General features: G+C 43.5%; 4 protein-coding genes, 1 long non-coding RNA gene and 1 pseudogene across 5 annotated transcripts in view; 4 read left to right on the forward strand and 2 right to left on the reverse strand.

Moving 5' to 3' along the window:
• LOC124312357 (collagen alpha-1(I) chain-like) overlaps nucleotides 1-23904 on the reverse strand; it is a 1404094-nt gene that overhangs the window by 669944 nt on the left and 710246 nt on the right. The gene's annotated exons all lie outside the window — the stretch shown is intronic.
• Nucleotides 786-1949, forward strand: LOC124310696. The gene has a single exon (XM_046774653.1). It carries the CDS (start codon nucleotides 786-788, stop codon nucleotides 1947-1949), a length of 1164 nt encoding a protein of 387 aa, XP_046630609.1.
• Nucleotides 3907-6235, reverse strand: LOC124312524 (annotated as a pseudogene).
• LOC124312561 lies at nucleotides 7868-8171 on the forward strand. Its single transcript, XR_006910554.1, has 3 exons — nucleotides 7868-7879; nucleotides 7951-8068; nucleotides 8138-8171. It is a non-coding gene; the product is annotated as an uncharacterized LOC124312561 (long non-coding RNA).
• Nucleotides 18878-19752, forward strand: LOC124310698 (mucin-7-like). The gene is made up of 2 exons (XM_046774654.1): nucleotides 18878-18968; nucleotides 19038-19752. The coding sequence occupies exons 1-2, from the start codon at nucleotides 18878-18880 to the stop codon at nucleotides 19730-19732; spliced, it is 786 nt and encodes a 261-aa protein (XP_046630610.1). The 3' UTR covers nucleotides 19733-19752.
• On the forward strand, nucleotides 21941-22799 carry LOC124312471 (cuticle protein 18.7-like). Its single transcript, XM_046776995.1, has 2 exons — nucleotides 21941-21997; nucleotides 22089-22799. The coding sequence occupies exons 1-2, from the start codon at nucleotides 21986-21988 to the stop codon at nucleotides 22692-22694; spliced, it is 618 nt and encodes a 205-aa protein (XP_046632951.1). The 5' UTR covers nucleotides 21941-21985; the 3' UTR covers nucleotides 22695-22799.

Below are 23904 nucleotides of genomic sequence, written 5' to 3' on the forward strand. Positions count from 1 at the left end.
CAAAGACTTGAATTTTTCTGACCAGCCACTAGGTGGTTTTGGACAGAAAATTCGCTGTCCCAATTTCTGTGCAGGGTACTGTACTTTCTCTCGCTCCTGATACAATAGTGCTTTCATCCAGCCGGCGCGAACCTGGAATCCCGCCCCGCCTCCTGCAAAAAATCGGAAATTTAAAGTTAGAAATTGAACCCCTCCTCCCAAGTAACTGCGCTTAAGAAGGTGGTGTGTGCCGTATCTGACCCTATCTTCGACATCGAACTTCATTTGAAAACTCTTTCGTGTCTGTTGTGTTCCCTATCAATTTCTGAGCTCCGACAGCTCAGAATTTTCCGTGTCACGCAATCCAACAATTTTTCTGTCAATCACGTGGGAAATTTTCCCCCCATCCCACCCTCTTTTCATCTTCGTAACGTGGCCATTTGGCTCCAAACCACCAAGCTGCCCATGCATGAGACAAGTCTGGAGCAATCACGTTCACTCGAGCCTATAAACCAGGGGATGACCCGCTCCTGTTCCTATACGGCCACAGGATCCAACCGAAGACCAAGGCCAAGTTCCTGTGAGTCCTGTTTGACTACAAGCTGCTATGGAGGCCACACATCGAACAGATCATAAAGAGCTGAATGTCGGTAAAAAATATGTTCAAAGTCCTAGCCAAAACAAAGTCGGGGCCGACAGTACTAATTCTAATACGCCTCTTTAAAAGCCTATTGCAGATTGGGATCGATTATGGCCTGATTGCCTACGGGCACTCCAGCAAGAACAACCTGGATTCCATAGACAGGATGCATCGATCTATACTAAGGATCATACTGGGGGCTAAAGTCTCAACTCCAAAGGAGATTCTATACGCCGACACGGACACGGTCCCTACCACTCTCAGGAGATCTTGGCTGACAAGGAAGTACCTGATACAGCTAAGCATCAAGCCCCAAAACCCAATGTACGAGACCGCAAAACTGCTATACTCCATCAAAAAAGACTACCCGAAAAGGAGCTCTCCCGCGCTGATACACGAAATGAGGTATATCGACCAGCTGGGCATAGCCACGTTCGAGGGAACGCCAGCACATTTCTCCACGTACAGCTACCCCCTCCATCCAGACCGCCACCCTTCAGGACCCTCTGGTTCCCCCTTTCAAAAAAAATCAGCAGTAGCAGATCACAGAGCGGTGGCGGAACTATTCAGTTCCCTGAATAACCAGGTCCCGGAAGAAACGCTACGTATCTTGACAGACGGAGCTAAACAGCAGACAACAAACCGTACCACATGCGCTATACACATCCCATCATTAGAGGTATCCAGAGCTTGGACTCTCATGGAGCACGCCAGTATCTTCACAGCAGAGCTGCAAGCCATCTACCAGGCCCTAGACTACACCTTTAAACTGGACGAACACGTGCCGGCAGTGGCCATCTACTGTGACTCTAAATCAGTGGTAAGCTCGATTGCCTCGTCAGCACCAGGGAACAATGAATCACTCCACGGAGTAAGGGAGACAATGGCTAGCCTTAAAGCAAGTGGAACCCTCACTACCATACTATGGATCCCCAGCCATGTAGGAATAAGGGGAAATGAGGAGGCCGACAGACTGGCTACACGGGAATGTTCATCCCCAACAGGTACACGGATCAAGATCAACCTGTCGCCATCAGAAAAAATTTCCATCGTCAAGACGGACTGGAAGGAGAAGGTCCTACTTAATCTGAAGAACTGCCACAAGCCCTGTATCCAATCGAGGAAGACCACAGGATTAGTCAGATGGCTCTATCACAAGGAGAGATGTGTCACGGTTTGCCTGAAAAGACTAAGATCGGGACATAACTACCTTAATGCCTTCTCAAATAGAATTGACCAGGGGGCGGACCCAAGCTGTCGTAAAGGGTGCGAAGAGATTGAAAATGCCAAACATGTACTAGTGGATTGCCAGGCAAACGAACCTAATTGAAATAAGCTGAGGTACTTGTTCAGTGACAACAACCTGGAGTTCAACGTAAACAATCTACTAGGCCTTAACTCGAACCTCAGCCCATCTCTACAATTCAAGATAAGGGACACGCTGGCCAAATTACTATCTGTCACTTCAATCATCGACATGGTATAATTAGTGAAAGGTCTCTCAACCCATATACTCACGGTTAGAACTCCATACCACAGATCTAGAAGGGGTCAAGAAACCACAAGAAGATATAGGAGGCTCCACTTTTTTATCTCATCGTCTATTATCATACCTCCTACCCACCTGCGGAACTACTCGAAATCACAAGAAATCATTAGAAGGTGGAATAAGATGAAAAATATTCACTGTAATCAAACCACACGGCTAGAATAATCGAAAACGACCCGCAAAATCAAAACCTGGGGAGAAATACGCCAGTCGAAGCTACTGTTCCACCACCAATACGCCTGAAATGAGCACACGAAATCAAAAGTTTACATATCGAACTAGGAAATTTACAAACCAACAAGCAGAAACCTCAGACACTCAACCTGAATTTATCCTGTCCAAACAAAAACAAATATTCCGGTATCCATTGGAATCAATCATCAGAGAATTATACAACAATCACAGCAGCCTCACTAAGAACCATGATGGATACACTGTCACGGACGGGCCTCAACGGACAGGAAGGCCGGGGAGCTGAACAGATGAGGTGACTAAGGGAATGAAGATCGAAAATAGAAAGAAGTCAAACGATGCGCCAGATGTCTCCCACCACCTTTCCCAAAATCTTAAGTGAGAAGTGTGCAGGCCGTGGGAACACCACTGCATGGCGCACTGACCACCCCAGCAAATAATGGAACCAAACCTGCCGGTGCGTGAGGCCATCTGTTCAGAGAGCCATGACTGCGAAATCCTTGATCGCAGTCGTGCACCTTAAAAATTACCAATACCAATACCAATGACGGCAGGCAGAGATCTTTTTTTATAGACCCTGCATTAGTCACCACAGGCTGTGATATTTTGGTATCAACAGTATGGAAAACCACTAAATCACTGCTAAATAGTCAATAAATTGAAAGAAGCAATAGCGTATGTCATATACTCATATTGTCATAACAGTTTTTTTCATGTCCACAACTCCAAACAAAGACATGCAGACGACTAAACAATAAACACGCCATCTATTTTCGAAAAAGAATAGATCGGACTAGCCGTTTCGGGCACAGCGCCAAATTTGTCTGTGTCTTGTTTTTTAACCTGCAAAAGAAAACAATCATATTTTTTTTAAGTGTCTTGGTTGTGTCTTGGTCTTAATTTTAAAAAATTTCCTCTAAATTTGAGTCGACATGTAGGACTTATTTAGATAAAGGATTGAATATTTATTTAAAAAATCTTTCATTCAACTGTTGTATTTATGACATTAACATGATACTTTGCAAGGAGTATTTTCATAAATAAAGTGAGACACGAAATAATCACTGGGAAGGGGGGATGGATAAGAAACTGAATTGTGCTTGATGCTGTAGAACTTTCAAATTTACTATTAAAACATTATTTCTTTCTAAATCCCTCCAGATTAACAAGACACAACGTCACCGCGGTTACAGCCATCGAAAATTATTTTAAATAAACATGTAGATTAACCACAAACGTTTTCGACGAAAAAAAAATAAATAAAGGGAAAAACGGGGGTCCTCGTCAAACCAAAAATAATGATGTGCTTAATAAAGATATGCAGACATAGATGGTGGTAGCCCATAACCAATGCAAAGAGCTTGAATCCCGAAAACGAAATAACGAAATAACTAGGTGATCAAGTGAACCTCATCAATCCTCTGATGGCGTGTCTCGTTCTTCATTTAAAGTTTACATGAATAAACTTAACTAGAGTAACGATGCGGAAAAGTGAACGTGCGTTTTGCTACTTCTTTTGTCTCGACAGAAAGAAGAGCGATCAAACCAGCAAATCTATCAGCTACACATTGTTGACACTAATAATCTGATTGATCCAGCTGATGAAGGAAGACACTTAATTGACGTAAACGCCGGGAACCTGAGCACGACCACAGCCGAAACCCCAGCTAACCAAACCACTCAATTCATAATAGCCTTCATCTTCACAGACCAAAGGACCTCCACCATCACCCTGTAAATATGAAAATTTCCCAAAAAATTAATTCTGTTCTTCCTTTGATTTCATTTTGGCTGAGTTTTACCTGACAGGTGTCGTTGCCGGCCTCTCCACCGGCGCAGAAACTAGACGCTGTCATGATGAAAATCTTTTCAGTCACAGCGTTGATTTGTCTAACGCATTCACTTTCGCTGACGATAGGAACATCGGCCTCTCTTACCCGCAATGGAATGGGCCCAGCTATAGAAAAGAACGCCAATCAGTTAATGATGATTCTTTAACTTTTTAACCGCCTAAATGAAAAGCGACTTACTTTCTCCCATGTATCCGTAACCAGTGACTGTGCATCGACGACCCGTCTCTGGGACAGAGCCTCTTGATGGCAAGCAAATGATGCATATACCTGGTTTGAGTTCAGCCTGGCCTTGCAGTTTGAGCAGGGCGATATCGTTGTCCAGGGTCTGGCTGTTGTGATTGTGGTGAATGTAAGTTGTGGCTACGCGTAATGTCTGAGCACCAGGACTTCCATAACTATTCAAATTCAGACATTTTCATCTTGAATTCATCGATACCACAATTACGTAGATAACCAAACAATTAAACCCACCGGCTTGTCAAGTCGTGGTCTCCTACGCGAACGTAGATTGCATCACCTGAACGGACGATACTGTTATTTAAAAGTAATAACTCAATTTTAATAACATTTCAATTGGCAACAATGAATGGGGAAAACCTTACTTGGTGACGCAATGAGCGGCTGTCAGGACCTATTGGGTTCCAATCAAAGCACCTCCGCACAGGTACTGATTCAACGAGTTTATCAAAGCAACTTGCCAACAATATTCACCGGGTAGAGCATCGTTTCCTCCAACAACACGAGCCTGGCGGAAGCCTGAGCTCAGCGTAGTAGTGGTGTTGTCGTCTGTGGAACAAAAAGTCAAAAGTTACATACAAATGATTATTTAGACTTTCTTTAGACAAATCAATCGTACGGATACCGACAAATCAATCTAATAGTAGGAAAATTCTCTGTAAAAGGTATAACCCTCAATGACGGACAATTCACGGAGTTCTCGGTGGTTACCCTTGACACCGCAAACGAATTTGCTGTTGGGGAGCGGCCTGTGAACAGACGGACGGGGCCCAGATGAGGTGGCAGCTGTTGAGGAGGTGTTGCAACAGCAGTGCCTGGACGAACCATTGGCGTTGTGTTCCTTTCGGTCTGTTGTTTTTCGAAAACAATATCGATCGTTAAATGTCCAAACGGACCTTCGAATGCGAAGTAAATTAAGGTTAATTGCTTGTTTGCTTGCCATACCGTGAGAATTCGGATTGAGGCACTTCCACGGAAACGCCGGACGACGGTTTCAATTCGCGAATGGCTGATTTTTGAGCGCAGCAAACGACTTTGGAACTCGGACAGCGGAACAAGTCGGTAATTTCGGCATTGCCTGGAAGAAAAATAAATTGAATAATTAAACAATCGCGTTTTACGTGTATCCCCAATTGTAAATCCTGGAAACTTACTGAAGCAAGAGAAGGAGAGAATGGGAGCCATGCAAGTGCCTGGACAATAAGGTCGGGTGTCGACCACTTGGGGAGCGCTGGTTGTTGTCGTTGTGGTCGTCGTGGTCGTTGACGGCGTACGAGTTCCAGTCGACTGGGGTCTTTGCGGTGCCGCGTCCAACTTATCTCCACCTAAAGAATTCACGTAACAATTCACAAATTATGGTAAAAATTGATGGTTTTAATTCTATATCTACCAGATGACGGTCATAGCAGCGCCGGCCAGGCTGCTCAGCGGTGGTCCAGCCAACAAAGTGGTCAACGGATTCTTCAACAGATCAGACATGGCGGAAGCAGGTGCTTTGGTGGGTGGTCGGGATGGTCTGTTGTTCGTCGATCCGCCAGATCCTGAACTGGATCTGGACCCACCCAATTGAGGAGCTGAATCGCGGGTCTTGGAGTCGCAGCAAATGGAGCCACGCTCGCAGAGATTGGGAGGGTTGTTGACGACGACGGACGGTTTGGAACAGAAAGCGGACATCAATCCTGGCAAGCAGACACCTGGACAACGTTTAGGTTGTGCGGTGGTTGTCGTCGAAGGAGTGGCTGTAGTGGTAGTAGTTGTTGCTTTAGTTTAAGTTAACGGTGGTAGGTCGAGCAGTGGTCTATGTTACTGATGCAGATGGCTTTGAACTGCTAGGAGCAGGACGAGCTCCTGAAGTCGGTGCAGTCACGTTATTGGTTTTCTGTTCGCTTATTCCTCCGCTTCCCTCACGACGACTGATGCAACATTTGCCCCCATTGGCACAAACTGCTTTTGAGTCGATGAAATCGCAGAGATACGAAAAGAATCCAGTCACACAAGTGCCCTGTTAAACAACAAATTCAATTCGTATAAATGTTGTCGATTTAAAAAAGAGCATTTAGGTTCAAATACTTGGAGGAAAGGAAGGAATGAAAAAAAGAGGGGACCAGACTTTCTTTTTCTACCTTTTCTTCCCTCGGGCACGATTTACCCGAAAAGCCTATGCGCAAACCACATCGGGCGAGCCAAATAAAAATCTGCTGTTAACGGCACCCCTTCACAATGCAACGCGCCGCTAAGGGGTCGGCTTGACTCATACCTTTGGATCTTAATAAGGTCTATAAGAACAAACTAAACTATATGAAGGCGAGCGCAAAATCAGCCGGAGAATATAGACTTTTAGCGGAATTGCAGTTGTTTCCAGCCTCGTATACGTGCATCAGACATAAATTATACAACATCGTATTAATATTACGGTACCGAGTTGTACAGAGTATAGGCCTACTATAACATACATAGGCTATATATATATAGCAGTCTTAACATACAGTACTGCAATAAAATGTCAGCATATGCGAGCATGTGTTCAGGCATTGCGAATAAACTTTGAAGGATCACAACAAATTGTCTCTCAGATTGAAAGTATATTGTCTGATGGTGAATTTACAGAAAAATAAAAGGAGAGAAAATTGGTTATGTAAGAGTACAGTCGCGGCTGAAAGTTTCTATACGTGTAGCTCAAAAATACGCCTTTTTACTGTGTATAGAGAGAAATTGAGAACACCAGCATTTAATAGATTTGGTCAATGGGAGTATACCGTGTCACACAAGGGTGAAAAAAGAGATTGAAGTGTATAATAAAATCGTTCCCCTTTATAAACGAATGTGTATGAAAAGAGTCGACCCCCGAACAGAGAAAATGTGCAATGCGCCAGGTGTGTCTATAATAGGTGTTGAATACCAATCTATTTAGTATAGTTGGCAGTTCGGTCGTCAACCTATAAGTGGTATAAGTTGTATTTAAAGTATAAAAGCTGTGCAGGTGCTGTGCTGTGACAATATAGCCTAGTTTAATATGACGCACCGTTCTATTACACAAAGTTCATTGCCCTTCGCCTTATTATATGTACAGCCAACTGTTTTGGTTTTTGGGGGGGTTTTGTTTTGTTTGTTTCATACTTACTTAGCCTACATAGAGTAGGGAAAATGCGCATAATCTCTCGCTCTATTATTACTCAATATTTCAATTTTTTTTTGCTAAACCATCGAATATAAATGGGGACACCGCAAATAATGAAAAATGAATGAATGATGTTGTATGAAATCCAACTCAAGCGTGCCCAACTATGGTTGCCAAACCATAGAGTTGCTGAACCCCATTCCTACCCTCTTCTCTTTGGTATTTACCTCTTATATTACTCTTATCTTATATTTGGTACCACGTTATTTGGATTTACACAAACGAGCTGCTGTATCTTTTTTTAGGCAAAGGTGATAAACATCTGACGCTTCAAACCATTACAGAATTTATATTCAATAACAAACTTTCTTTTTATTGGCAGTCTCCTGTAAACCTTTTTTGGCTACGATTCAATACGCCGACAATTATTTGAACCTAGTTTACATAGCCTGATTGTATTGGCCTTATGATTTACTCCTCGTGTTTCGTTATCTCACCTGGTACGTTGATTATCTGGCAGTTTTTCATCGATTAATACTTATTTATTGATTAAATTAATTTAAATACAGATGACAAGCCCAAAACCGCAAATGGCTCGTCGCAATTCCGGAAATCATTCTGATGACAGCCTTTTGGATATTAACAGCCCCAACTCTCCTTCTTGGAGCTCAAGTACCTCTGGCTCTTCAAATTCATTGGCTAACACACCCGCTCCTACCTTCGATCACGATGAAATTTCTTTTATCGGTCCGGCTGCATCCTCGGCTCGCGGAAGATCAAACCTCCGAGGACGACGTTCGAGTTCAGTATCAGCCAAAAGAGTTTCGAGTTCGAGAAGCAGTTCAAATCAAAGGCCCCAATCTGTACCCCCAACAAAGAGGAGGGAGAGGGACAATGGAGAGGAACAAGAAGAGAATGTCACTCCAACTGGCAAGATTTCCAGGTCGGCTATATGGATACATATGACGATGGTTGAAGGTAGTGATAATCAGATCATTTGCAATCTATGCCCGACTGAGCGACTCCTTAACGGCAAGCCTAAAAATGTTTTTGCGTATCACGGGACAACAACTACGCACATCACTCATTTAAGACGGCAGCATGGAAACGTCATTGATGTTCGTGACTTCCCTCCGGAATCGAGTGGTTCAAGCCCATCCGTCCATGACTACATGGTTGAAGGCCGATTCGGGAAGAAGATAATGCCGTGTCCCAGCGAACGAGTAAAGGCGATCACTGCAGCTCTAGCCGGAGTCATCTATTTGGATCTCCGTCCAGCTTCGTTTGTGGAGGGCCGTGGCATTCGTTGGCTACTCCACGTTCTTGAGCCTCGCTACATCATACCAGATCGTACGACTTTGATGAGGACGCATCTTGTCGACCACTACCACAACGCAAAGAAGGTCGTCATTGATAAGCTACAAGATTCCATCCACCTCTCTCTTGGATCGGACATGTGGACCGATGATCATCGCAGATTGGGCTACCTTTCAGTCATCGTCTCATTTATCACGTCAGACTGGAAATTCGTCCGGTTTGTTCTGTCCAACAGGCACCTTGACGACCGTCATACTGGCAAGAATATTGCCGGTGCAATCAACAAGACCATGCAGGAATTCGGCCTCGCATCGGCCAAGCCGACTTATGTGACCGATGAGGGGGCAAACATGAAGTGCGCTGGACACATTTTGAAATTTCCTCGCTCACCATGTGTTGCGCACAAAATCGATTCGGCCATCTCGGTTGACACCCTCTCCCAGATTCCAGAAATCGTAGCCATCTTCTTAAAACTTGCAAATATTCTCACATTCTTTCGGTATAAAGCAGCAGAGGTGACCAAGAAACAAAAGGAGCTTAAGGCTCTGTTGGATGCCATACCGGAAAACGTGGACGAAAGCAATCATAATCTTCAAGACCATTGCTACGCGGCAGCTGATACCAGTAATCCTCAAAAGATTACCACGCTTAAGACGGACTGCAAGACTAGATGGAATAGCAAATGTCTACAGATACAGTCCATTCTCGACAACTTCCGGGTCATCAACGAGCTGCTTGACTACCACAAGTCCGACCTGAAGATCACCCACTCCGAACGAAAACTTCTTCAGCAGCTCCTAGAGTTCCTGACAACTTTTCAAGAAAGCTCTGAGCTCATGCAACGGGACCTCACTCCAGAGATTTCAAACGTTCTGCCCACCATCGCCTGCATGAAGCTGGCATGCTACGTGAGGGGAGAGATGGACATGGACATGGAATTCGTAAATATGGACGAACTTCCTACTAGGATGGAGGAGGAGAACCAACATTGTGATGATGGCGAAGAAGATTATGACCCGCCAGTGCAGCATCCAATTTTAATTGCACTGAAGAAGAAGATGTTCGATGCTCCCCAGAAACGTTTCGCTGAATTTGATAAAAAACCCGCAGTACAAATTGGCGTCTACATTGGACCCTCGCTGGAAGGCCTCCTTCGGATTCAAGTTTGAGGATGATTTCATCCGCGGAATAGATGTATTCGAGACATCCATCGGCCGAGTTTCAGCTGAGGTACTCCCCACTACTGAGACTCAATCATCATCAACCGCGGCATCCCCTGATTCCCATCAATCTGGTTCAAAAAGGCCAGCCTCTCAGTCTCAGCTATCTATACTAATGAGCAAGATGCGCAAACGCAACCCTCCGCTGGAAGATATCAAAATGCTGAGAATGGAAGTGTCCACTAATCTTGCCATCCCAGATATAGCAGAGCATCAAACGGCAGATTTTAACCTTCTTTTATGGTGGAAGGATCGCCAGTCAATGTTTCCAAAACTTTACAAAGTTGCCAGGAAAGTTTTCAGCGTTATGCCGTCGGCTGCGATGAATGAGAGGCTCAATAGCACTGCTGGCAGAACATTGACTGCAGATAGGTCTTGTTTGGCCCCTCAAAATGTGGATATGAGTTTGTTTTTGTTTTATAATACCCCTCCCGAAATGTATGCACCCAAATTGGCTGATGCTCTTACAAAATAGAAGGGAAAAATAGGAAGGAATAAAGACAACTAAAATCGAGAAAATACAACACATTCATTCATGTAATAACGGTTGAAAGTTGCATGTTTTTTTACACTTTTTCTCTTTTAGTATAAACTAGAAATTACGATCTTGAAACGTGATTTAAAGAGGGTCTCCCTGTTGAGAGTAAATTATGGTATGATAGTCGACTTTTAGTCGAATTTTCGACTTTTCGACTTTTAATCGACTAAAAGTCGACTTTTCGACTCTACATCAAAAGTTCGGAAAAGTTCGGTAAAAGTCGATTAAAGTCGACTTTTTTCGACTTGACTCGACTTTCCATTTTACAAAAGTCGGTCGACTTCGACTCGGCATTTTTAAGTTCGGTACACGCCACTGATCAGTACTCCTCTTTCTATTTCTCTTTAGTTCTCAAGAGGGTAAGAACTCAAGTCTTTTGTTCAGTTATATATGTGTGGAAGTTATCAGCAAATATATTGTGTTGTGTTGAGACCAATTGTGTGTGTTCTAATTTGTTAGAATAATTATTACAATAGATTATGGGCCCAGAAACACGTTGCTGCCTGGTAACTAACAATGGCCGAACACGAGATCCAAGACAACCAACCTTTTCGGGCAGTAGCCCATTTGCCGAAATTCGACGGCTCCAACCACCGAGAGTGGAACTTCGAAATCGACCTAGTCTTTCAACATCATGAATTAAAGGACCTAGTCTCGGGAACCGAACTACGTCCAGAAGAGGTAAAACATTTCAAATTCTTTGCTTGTATGCTGGGCGTTTTCTTTGCTTGAACTGCTCTGCCAATATGGCTCATTACTTGCATCACCACTGAGAATAAGAAGCCCGATGCAAAAAATAAGGGGGAATTCTTTTGACTGAACATTGTTGCTTGAATTAGACTCTACACAGCTTTAAAAAAATATATCCCTCTTAGAACTTTTATTGAACATTGTTGCTTAAAATAAGATCCTGTTATATTCTCAGAATTAGACTCTTGATCCATTTAATTTAAAAAAGGAAAACTCAAAAACTAGTGACGTTCAGGGCATGCATACTGTCACTCAGAATCAAGAATCCATATTAGGGACTGGAATGTTCATATCTTCTACACACTATGTCGCATGCACATGTTACTTCAACCAAATGCCACATTCCTTAACAATGTCACCCTACAGTCAAACTGAGATAAACTTTATCAGCCTTAACGCTGCGTACATTTGATTCTTTCTTTCTCTACAGCTTAGACTGAGAGAAACTTTATCATCCTTAACGCTGTGTACATTCAATTTTCTTTTCTCTACAGTTAAGACTGAGAGAAACTTTATCAGCCCTAACGCTGTGTACATTTGATTCTTTTTTTCTCTACAGTTGATACTGAGAGAAACTTTATCAGCCTTAACGCTGTGTACATTTGATTTTTTGCTCTACAGTTCAGACTGAGAGAGACTTTATCAGCCTTAACGCTGTGTACATTTGACTTTTTGCTCTACAGTTGAGACTGAGAGAAACTTTATCAGCCTTAACGCTGTGTACATTTGGTTTTATTACTATACAGTTGAGATTTAGAGAAACACATTCTACTAAAATGTTGTCCATATCTCCTACTTATCCTTGTCTTTCTTTTTATAGGAACGAAACGAAGCTGGTGAACTGCTAAATGATGCAGCCATAAGACTTTGGACAAGGAAGAACATAACGGCCCTTAACTTTATCTTTGCCTCAATCACAAAGAAAATGAAGGAGAATTTGTACACTCCAGGTCTTAACGCTGCACAAATATGGACAAAGTTGAACCTGCAGTACCAACATCAAACTGAAGAACAGTTGCATCTTCTATGGCAACAATACTATGATTTCAAACATACAGCTGGTATGCTAACTTAAATTTTTTTTTAAATATAATAATGCAAACGCTTACATTACCCTGCTTCACTCAACAGGTGATGACATGAGGACCATGATACAAAAGCTCTCGAACATCGCTGACCAACTGAGAGAAAGAGAACAGGCTCTCCCTGAAGTCCAACTTATCTCAAAGGCCCTAGCCACACTTCCAGAATCCTTCCGGGTTGTCAGATCCGTTTAGACCAGTGTTCCAGCAGCTGACCGAACCCTTGATTATTTACTTCAACGACTCATCACTGAGGAAAGTGTGCTCAAGTCCTATCAAAAGGCAGAACATCCGGAAGAAACTGCGTTCGCCGCAAATGGAAATCCGAAAAGAAAGTTCAACCATGGTCGTGGCAGCCACTCTGGCCATGGAAAAAAATATCATCATGGACCCACAGAAGGTTATGTAGACAAACGACCACGATGCGGTACCTGCAACAGCCCACATCACGAAGAGAAAAACTGTTTCAAGAAACACGGCTACCCCCCGAACTGGTCCAACACAAAAAAAAACAGAGGAAGAGGCAGAGGAAGGGGGAATCCACCCAACTCATCAAATGCCTTGTTATTCTCTCCAAACTTGATCCCAGAAGCATTCTCACTTTCCTCGTTGACTCAGGGGCCTCCAAGCACATGAGTGACCAAAGAAGCTTCTTCTCAACCTTCAGACCCATGAATGCAGGCACTTGGTCCGTAAAAGGTAACATCTTTTTTTTCTCATCAAGCTTTATTTTCAAAACTAATTTTTTTTCTCACCCTGATCTTCCAGGCATTGGAGATTCCGAATTGGATGCTCTAGGGATCGGAAACATTGACGTTTTGGTTGAAGTAGACAAAGTAACGACGTCCAAGACACTGACAGAGGTTCTCTATGTGCCTGGACTTGGCTCAAACCTTTTCTCGGTCGGAGCAGCAACTGCCAACGGCCTAGTAGCAACATTTGATGACAATAAGGTAATAATCTTTCACGCTGCTTTCTTAATCAAATTACTCAAAGCATCATTTTTTTCTCTCTCTCTTAAGGTACTATTCAAGAGAAATGGGGAGACTGTCCTCACTGGGGAGAAGCAAAATGAAACCCTATTTCAGCTTCACATGAAACCCGACATTCAGTCAATCCAGAGTGACACAAACCAAACATGCACTCTCGTCGCACTCGGTGCAAACCTTCGGGCATCAATGACCACTTGGCATCAGCGCCTAGGTCATCTCGGCTACCAGACTCTCTCGAAAATGGTTAAGGAAGACCAAACGATTGGCTTGAACATCAACGGTGAATGTAAGGTCCCAGCATCCCTCTGCTATAACTGTGAGTTTGGAAAATTCTCAAGGCAACCTCTGAAAACAGGCAGACACAGAGCATCCAGAATTGGCGAATTGACACATTCAGACGTCTGGGGACCCATCTCTACCACCAGTCTTGGAGGCGCCCGTTACTTCGTCACCTTCAAGGACGACTTTAGCGGATATATCACCATCTACTTCATGAAAAAGAAAAACGAAGTGCCCGCATTAATCCGCCTCTACCACGCCATGCTCCTGAATGAAACTGGCTACTACATGCTCACGCTTCGATCGGACAACGGCAAAGGAGAGTATGTCAACAAAGAAAATGCCGAGTGGTTTTCTCAACAAGGAATCCGTCATGAAACCAGCGCACCACACACGCCAGAACAAAACGGCTCCGCCGAACGCCTCAACCGGACGCTACTAGAATCTGTTCGTTGCATGATCATTGAGAGTGGTATGCCAGCTTATCTTTGGGCAGAGGCCACATCTTACACAGCATACATAAAAAACCGAGTCCTCTCAAGGACTGGCCAACTCACTCCTTACGAATATTGGAACGAGAGAAAACCCGACATGACAAACTTTCGAATCTTTGGATCGAAAGTATTCGTTAGAAATCCAATCGTCTCATCAAAACTGCCAAGAAGGATTTTTTGTTGGACTTCTGTTGGACGACAAGCAATCGAAGGCAAATGGATACTGAAACACAAACCCGGATTCAAAACAACTGCACCACGATACAAGGCTCGGTTTGTCATTAAAGGCTTTTCTCAAGTACACGGTGTTGACTACAACGAAACCTACGCCCCAGTAGCCAAGACCTACTCCTTCCGGATATTTATGGCAATCGCAGCTGCAAGAGACTTGGAAATGATCACACTAGACGTCAAAACCGCCTTCCTCTATGGGACACTAGAAGAAGAAGTCTACATGCACCAACCTGAAGGCTTTGTCATTCCCGGACGAGAAGAAGAAGTGTGTCACCTCATTAAAAGTATATATGGGCTGAAACAAGCCTCTCGTGTATGGAACGTCAAATTCAACGAGTTCATCATATCTTTCGGCCTTTAAAGATCCCAATGTGACTCATGCATCTATTACCGCCATCTCCGTCAGGGGGAGAAAGATGAGGAAATAACCTTCTTTATTCTTTACGTAGACGACGGTCTAATCCTGAGCAACGTCAATCAAGTTCTACTGGACATGATGGAATTCCTTGGCAAGGAATTTGAAATACGTTCACTACCCGCAGACAGATTCATCGGCGACGACATTGACCGCAACCGCAGTCAACGAGCCATTCATCTTTCCCAGCAAGATTACGTCAAAACCATCCTACAAAGATTCGACATGGCCAAACTGTCACTCCGTTGCTGTCCCAGCCGATCCATGCGTCAAAATTTCACCATCCATGTTTCCCCGAACGGAAGAAGAAAAGACAATGATGGCCAAAATTCCCTTCATGGAAGGAATCGTCTCACTGATGCACCTAGCCAATCTGACACGACCTGACCTCGCCTATGCCATTGGCCAAGTATCACGCTTCTCTCAAAATCCTGGACCGAAACACTGGAAGGGACTAAAAAGGATCCTGGCTTACCTGCGAAAAACTATCAATCATGGCATTCTATACGGCGGTGGGAGCAATGAACTTCACGGGTATGTTGACGCAGAGTACGCTGGAGATCTTGAAAACCGGCGATCAACATCCGGAGCCGTATTTATACTCAATAGTGGTCCCATTTCATGGCACAGCCGTCGCCAAACCTGTGTAGCCTTGTCTACCACAGAGTCCGAATTCATCGCAGCAGCTGACGGGACCAAAGAAGCGATATGGTTGAGGCGCTTGTACTCAGAGTTGGGTGGCCCGGACGTCGCCATGCCACTGCGATGTGACAATCAAGGCACCATTGCCCTGATTCACAACCCAATGTTCCATCAGCTCACCAAGCACACGAATGTGCGCTTCTTCTTCGTGCGCGACGCTCAACAAGAAGGAAAAATAGACATCAACTACATCGAAACCGAATCCCAACTCGCTGACATCTTTACAAAGGCCCTACCGGTCCCAAGATTCGAGATGCTGCGTCAGAACCTGAACATTCGGGAGTTCATGAACTAGACAATCTAATGTAAGGGACGCTCACGCTTCTTTTTTGGACACGCTACGAAATGTCACTCTAGAAATTCAGATGTTTATTTTTGAGCACGCTCGACTTGAGGGACGTGTTGTATGAAATCCAACTCAAGCGTGCCCAACTATAGTTGCCAAACCATAGAGTTGCTGAACCCCATTCCTACCCTCTTCTCTATAATGTCGTCTGCCTCTTTAGATCCATCAGTACTCCTCTTTCTATTTCTATTTATTTCTCAAGAGGGTAAGAATTCTAGTCTTTTGTTCAGTTATATATATGTGTGGAAATTATCAGCAAATATATTGTGTTGTGTTGAGACAAATTGTGTGTGTTCTAATTTGTTAGAATAATTATTACAATAAATGACATTCTGGGAATTCATTTGGTCCCTCCGTCGTTGTCGCATCGGCAGCGATGCTAAGTGCTGCATGCAACCAAATAAGATATTAATGCTGTTACAATTAATACCTTGGTATGCAAACCAGAATTGTACAAGTTTGAGATTATAAGGAAATAACGTGAAGACATAAAACAATCGACTGTTATTTTTTTAAATGCTGTAGCTTGCATTCTCCCATGTTGCGCAATAAATAATTTTGAATTATATATAGACATTTTTCTGTTGTTTTGTGATGAATTGAAGATGCGTCTTTCGTATAAACTCAGGCAGAAACTCTTTAAGTAAACACACCTCATCACACCACAGCGCATGCCTATAGAATTTGGCGGAATCTGGTTATAACCTTTTTCCGCGCATACTACTACGACACCGTTGGATCTGGTTAAAAAATTATGCGCTATTTCATCAAAGATCTAACCTATCATTTGCTCACTTTTTAACTAAATGTATACTCACACCGAATCATTCTAATATGTCCACGCTTAACCGTTTCATACTAAATGGAAAAGGCTTATGATAGCGATCTGCTATTTTCTAAGTAGCGGTCGAAATTTAATATTAAGTGGCGATTTGTCGGATCCCATCGTCGATCTCAGCCAAAAGCGCTCAAAAGTCGTAAAGTCGATTTCCGTTTATTCGATACTAACGCGGATGAGACCCACACCGAGTCAACTGGCATCGTTGAGGCTTAAATCCGGACACATTTAAGGACTCCTATGTGACTGTTAATTACGCTATACTTATTCGCCCATTCCCGAACCTGTTGGGTTGATGTCAGAAGCAACCGGAGACCAAGGAGACAATGAGCGATTCCACAAACTTGTTTCTAATTTTGTCAGCCATTAACGAAATTGTATCTCTTCTCTCAATTCCTTAAATACAAATAATTTCGGACAAAATTTTTATTATTCTTTTAATATTTGTTATTATTCATTTGATTGTTAACCATGAAATCTTATTTCATTATTTCGTTAAATTAAAATACAAACTATTTCCGTATCTTCCATTCATACCGCAGCCTTATTATGGTAATAAGTCACGGGGAATTCGGTATGTTGGGGTGTGACTAAATTCGAGAAGGGTGAAAACGAAAGAGGTTACGGTTGTAGCATCCTTTCAATAACTTGATAATAAGTGGGTGCTGTCCGATTGGGCACCCGTCGGCGGGTTTTAGTGTAACGGAAAGCATGGAACGGTGGATATTAATTAAACTGTACGATTTGCCGGTCGTTTGCAATGCGCCAGATAATCCGAAATGAATTTTACATTGTAAGAAAGGGGATTTTTATCCCGCAACAAACACCAATCACACCAGGTGTTTCACGCTGATTCGTATGCCGCGTTGGTGTTAGCGCGGCACCCTTCCAGGAGAAGCTCGATAGCTGGCACCGAAAACCCTTGCAGACTGTAAGATCTCCGGAGAGTCTCCAAGCGGCCAGCTTTAGCGCTCCTGACTGGAGTAGCGGGTGAGACACGCCTTGTGCCGAAGTAACGAGGCTTGCCGCTGGTACGAGTAGGCGGGGGATATCGCATGCGTGTTCCAGTATCACACATGGCACACGGCACACGTCATCAGGGCGCCATGGGCGTCGTCTGTCTTCCGGTTCGGCGTCTGGTTCCACGATACTCACGCGCTTTCGAGGTGGAGTTTTCCTGGCCCACACGACACGAGGCGATCCAGGATCGATCGGGCGGGCGTCTAAATTACCACCATTGTCCTCTCGGGGCCCATCGGCATAGTCGAAACGCACACCGTATTCATCGCACGCGAACCCACCTGAATCATATCGACGGCCCTCTTCGACATCGTAATAAAAAACTTCCTTACTGAAGCTATAACAAAAGCCTTCGTCATCATAGCACAGCCCGTCTTCCCTGAACAGATAAAAACCGTCTTCGCCACAACGGTACTCACGTGGTTCGTTCCGGTTGTCGCGCATCTCGTGCCAGGGCTGCCTGCAAACGTTCAAGTCGTCGCACTGCCTTTCCCGACCGCCGGGGCGGCCGTCACGTTCGTCAAAATGGCCGAACCGATCGTAAGAGCGGTTGTTGTGGATGTCCACATTAAACACCGAAGCGAAGCCATCGTGTTCAAAATATGCCCGATCTCTGTTTGGCCACTGCGGCAGATAACGCGGGGAACGAATTAGCGACCTATCTCTCTCGTGGAAACTAGGATGTTGACGCTGTGACTCGATGCGAAAATTACGCTCACGGATTCTCTCTCGATCGGCGTCCGGCTCGAAGCCCTCAGCGCGTGGATCGAAAGCCCGACAGTCAAACATTTCACTCGGCGGTGGTCGGTTCCTACTGATCCTTGACTGTCTAGAGCGTTGTTACTTGCGCGAAAGCAAAAATGAGTCTGAGACAAAGGGGGCGTTGTACGGGGGAAGAAGGCAAGGTTGCCTTCAAAATCTTTGAAAAGCTAAAATAAATGAGTCTACACCCTTAGGGTAGAGCGGAATGAATTCCGCTATACAATTTACGACACACCCTTGTCCATCAGGGTGTGGTTGGTTTCAAATGCTTTTCTCGGCTACCTTGGGGAACAAGAAGGTGAAAGGGGGGTTTTAGGTGGATGAGTATAAAAAAGTCTGGTGTCAGTCCATTAACAGCATCCTCCTCGAGCTCTTCCTTTAGTCTTCACGAGAACGACAATGAAGTCCACGGTAAAAATTAATTTAAATTTCTTTAATCTTAATTCTTTAAAATTAACATTTTGAATTTTCCATACGCAGATTGCCTGTCTGTTGGTGTTGGCTGTGGCCGCCCAAGCTCAATTCTTCGGATACGGTGGATATGGTGGATACCTACGGAAATTACGGTGCCTTTCCATTCGCTGGCGTCCGCGCCACCACGGCCTACACCGGAATCCCCGCAACTGCCGCCGTCCCCGCCGCCTACCCCGTCGCTTACGGCTACCCTTCTTTCTCCGCCACCCAGTACCACGCCCAAGACGAGCTCGGCCAGGCCAGCTTCGGCTACGCTCACCCCGGACAGGCCGCCAGCAACCTCCGTGACGGTTTCGGCAACCAGATCGGCAGCTACGCTTACGTCAACCCAGAAGGCAAGGAAGTACGTGTCTCCTACACCGCCGACTCCCGAGGCTTCCACGTCAAATTCCAACAACTTGCCCGTCGCTCCCGTCGACAATTCGGTAGCACCCCTCCCGGTCCAGGACACCCCCGAGGTGGCCGCTGCCAAGGCGGAATTCGCCGTTAAATTCGCCGTCGCCAAGGCCAGCCGTGCTAAGCGCCAAGTCTTTGGCTTCGGAGCTGCTCCATTTTCTTACCCCGGATATGCCGTTTCCCCTTACGCCTACTCAGTTGCCGCTCCCGCCGTCTACGCCACCCCAGCTATGCCCATCATTGAGACCACTTTGACCAAGGTCATTCACACCCCTGGTCACGCAGTCTCTTACCGCGTGGACTAAAATTTTGTTAAATAGAATCTCAAATTGTTTTTCTATTCTTCTTCTTATTCTTCATAATTTTGCGCAATAAAATGTTTACGTAACATCGAAATCAATTTCTTTTTATCCATATCAACATATCGCATGAAAATTAAAGCCAGTTCACTATACAGCGTTAAATGATTTGAATATCGTAATAATAATGTGTAGACCAATTCATTTTTTTAAAATGAAATGACAATAAGAAATAATTTTAAAGAAATAACCGCCGTGAAATTATCTCCTCTCGACTCTCGAGACGGATATTATTATTATTATTTTTCTTACACAATTTATCGCATGTTTGCTTTTCTATAAAACAAGAAGTCAGTTGGCTCTGCTGTTGGCTGGCGTTGGAGCGTTTACAAACAGCAGTGGGAAAAACCGAGAGAAAAAAAAAATTGCGATTTTCGGGGACCAAATGAACTTGTTGTTTGGTTGGTCGACTCACTCCGTCAGCGATTAAAGAAAATAAGCTCTTTTAATTTTGGCGACTCGCGAAGCAAATCGATGGCAATTTGCGGAATTTTGACAATTTTAATTCAAGAAATTGAAATTAGATAGAAAATTAATTCAAATTCCTAAATTGATTTGTCGTGGACTAACAAACGTTTAGGGGAATAAACAATTGAATGACATTAAATTAATTTGTAACAAATATTTAGACTTATTTCTGTGATTCATGAATACTGAAAAATAATAAAACTATTGAATTGAAAAAAAAAATCGATAATTCTTGTTTGAATTTATGTAGGTTGGCATGGCCGCCTATATTAACATATTAACACGTAACACCGAAATGAAATCGAAATGAAATCGAAATGAAACGGAGGCTGAAGAAAATAATTAATTGTGGACTAACATTTTCCCGCGGTTATGATTAATGAAAAATTCGAAGAATTGTGTAAGCGCGCGACATGACGTCACCTTTGCCGGCATAAGAATCATGTACACTGTCTTAAAAGAGCCCAACCATATCGCATCAGTTCACTCGTCTTTAGCGTAAAAACATTTACACAATTTCCGGATGCTGCTGAAGTACTGACTATTGCTAGTAGGCTAACAATTGTTCTGTCGTCTGATAATGTGTATAGATAAAAATTCATTTCCTTATAGAACATGTTCTCTTTTCAATTGATTTAAGGTGTGATAACATTTAATAAAAACCAGATAAAAACAGTCCGGGGCTATAGATGTTGCATTGTTATGTTGATAAGTTGTATAAGTTAGATTAGAAATGGAGGAAAAATCACCGTCCCTCAGCATGACGGTGATAAATTCATCTTTCCTATTCTACCCAAACGATAACGGAATCATGACGGAATATTGGAGTTCTATGGCGTTCGTTAATATGGGAGCCTCTTTATGCGAAATAATTTCTGGACTAATAAAATAAAATTGAACGGCTGCTGGCCAAAAAGAGACTGATATAGGCTACACTGTCTCCAATCATCGTCGGTCGACACCGCGTTTGTTGCTGGCATGAAAAGTTATACCTGATGCTCTGGACTGGAGTCCCAAAGGTCGTGATGTTGATTATGATGACAGAGTAGATTTCTACGTAGAGCTAATATTGAACTTCCGTTTTTTTCTATATCATTTCATGAACCGAGCATTTATGTTATTAGGATTACAATGAACGCATCCAATTAACTTCCTCAGACGAGACTCGAACGTGTAATTTTCAGACGTCAATACTGAAATCTTTATTAAATCGGCGCTTTATCCAGCATTTAGCTACATAGTACTGAATACTAATTAAGCATCTATGTAATACAACAGACGTAAAATTTTAAAAAGCAAATAATATGTTACTGAACCAAATGCAACTTTTCTGTAGAACTCTAAATGCGAGTTTGCAGTACCGTTACTGGTTTTTGCGGGGTTTTTGTATTAGGCACCGATATTGACCTAGAAATGAAGGACATAACCGTCACCGTTGGTCACTTGAGCCCTTCCTACTTTCCTGTGGAAGCATCTAGAGCACAGCCACACATTAACTGGAAAGGAAAAGTAAAATGAGGAAGACGTACGTGATTCTACCTAGTTCCTCTTTCTATAATGCGGAAGACCAAGATTATGTTTAAGGGTTTTCAACCTTGCTGGAAGGCACAGAACCGCGCACCACACCAAAAGGAACGAAACTCTTTCGTATAAAAGCTCCGACATGTTGCGAACGAAATCAATCCACTCTTCTCCCTCTTCCGCGCTCAAACAATTTTTAAGTGAATCGACATGAAGACCTCAGTAAATTATTACAATCAACTAAACAATTTATAATCTCATAACTAATAGGGCGGATGGAATTGTTTGTCCGTGTTTGTCACATTTTCCAAAGGTTGTCGTCGTCGTCTTGAATCTTGATGGCCTGTGCCGCCGTCTCTGCCCAGATCCCGGCCGGTTGGAACTACAATCCATTCCTTTACTACCCGTTCACCGCACAACCAGCGCCCGTCCAGGAAACGGCCAAAGTTGCCGCCGCCCGTGCCGCTCACTTGGCAGCCCACAGCCCCACACTTCCGCCGGAGGATCCAGCAGGGTGGTCGCCGTACAACCTGTTCCTGTTGTTTGGGGACAACCAGCAGGTGCCGTTTTGGACACTCCCGAAGTGATGGCCGCCACCCTCGAGCATTACCGGGCCTACAACGCCGCCGCTGCAGCCAACGGAATCATGGCCTACCTGCCCGCCAGATACTCCAACATGCCATTCGGTATGCCCCAACAGGTCCAGGAGACTCCCGAAGTGGCCGCAGCTCGTCGTGCTCATTTGGCATCTCACGCTCACGCCACCGCCCGAGTAGCGAAAGTGGTGGTTCCCGTTCAGCCGCTTCCATCAGCGGTGGTCGTTGCTCCCCCTCAACCCGTCCAGGACACCCCTGAAGTTAAGGCCGCTAAAATGGCCTTTTTCCGCGCTTTTCACGAAGCTGCCGTTCGATCTGGTTAAACTACATGCCCGCGCGTCGTGTGTAGATATTAAATTGTCATCAATTAGGATATTTTCAAATTGTGTTTGTCGAGGATAATAATAAAAATTAACTTTTCAAATTGATTTCTTTTTTTAAATCGTTTTAGCTAAAAAGGGCAGACTTACCTGATGCTTATTAATCGTCGTTGATATCAGGATTGGTATATACAACTAGGAAGATGGACGGCCTCAATATAAATTTTTTCTTATCGAGGTCGAACGTCGACCTAGCTTATGAATTTCAATTGCAGTTCTTAGAAAAAAAAATTGCGAATAATCCTTTTAGATAAAGGCGATTGAAGGAACAAACTAATCTATTTGTGTGTTCAATCGTCATTATTTATTTTATAATGTTTATTCAGAATTATTTCCGCATGATATTCTAATTTGCATTTAATCAAAGATTGTTCAAAAGCAATGAATATTTTTATGGATAATTTAATTAAGCTAGCGATAGATTGAATAAGAGCCTATTGCCATTATGTTATCTCGATCTCGATCATGTCTTTCCGATCCGATCATCACAGCTATCGATAATTGAGTCCGACTTTCCATGGATACTTGGCTAAGCTATAATTCTATTTTAAAAAAGAAATATTGTCACAATCGTTTCAGCCCTCTATTGATTGTGGGGTTAATGGTTTAATTACTTAACCCTAGGTGGCCTAATGTAGTTTGTCACCTTGTTTAACCTTGCTTCTTGGCCTTCATCTCTTTAACCTTGCTCCCCCTCTCGGTGACGGTCAGTCTAGTTCGTAGTGTGAACCTATCATCTTGTATTGCTTCTCTGTTGTGCTGTACTCTTTTCTGGTGTAGATAGTGGACGCTGTTGGTGTAATAAGGTTAGATAGGCACCAACAGTGACAGTTTATCGTTCTGTACCGGCTCTTGTGTAAAAGGGAGTCGGCAGAATGATTGATTTCATTTATAGTGACCTCACTTCAAGTGTTAATTGGGCTATATACTGATTTGAGCGTAACAATATTCCAAATTATTGAAATGTAATATTTCATTTTGAAATATGATTGTAAAATGTTGAGAATATAGAAACCAATAATTATTTTGAGCTAGTAATTATATGAAATTGAAATTATGATGAAAATGGTGGTTATTTTACGCTTGCGAATGAGGCAGTCCTCTCCCTACATCTATATAAAGGAGTGCAGTTTTGCGTATACTATCAAGTATT

The sequence above is a fragment of the Daphnia pulicaria genome, chromosome 8, assembly GCF_021234035.1.
Source record: "Daphnia pulicaria isolate SC F1-1A chromosome 8, SC_F0-13Bv2, whole genome shotgun sequence".
Taxonomy (NCBI): Eukaryota; Metazoa; Arthropoda; class Branchiopoda; order Diplostraca; family Daphniidae; genus Daphnia; species Daphnia pulicaria.

Bases quoted from the DNA above. Each gene is read 5' to 3' on its own strand.
- LOC124310698 (XM_046774654.1), top strand. From the start codon at position 18,878: ATGAGTATAAAAAAGTCTGGTGTCAGTCCATTAACAGCATCCTCCTCG. The intron at 18,969-19,037 runs GTAAAAATTAAT...TTCCATACGCAG, and splicing joins GAACGACAATGAAGTCCACG to ATTGCCTGTCTGTTGGTGTT.
- LOC124310696 (XM_046774653.1), top strand. From the start codon at position 786: ATGCATCGATCTATACTAAGGATCATACTGGGGGCTAAAGTCTCAACT.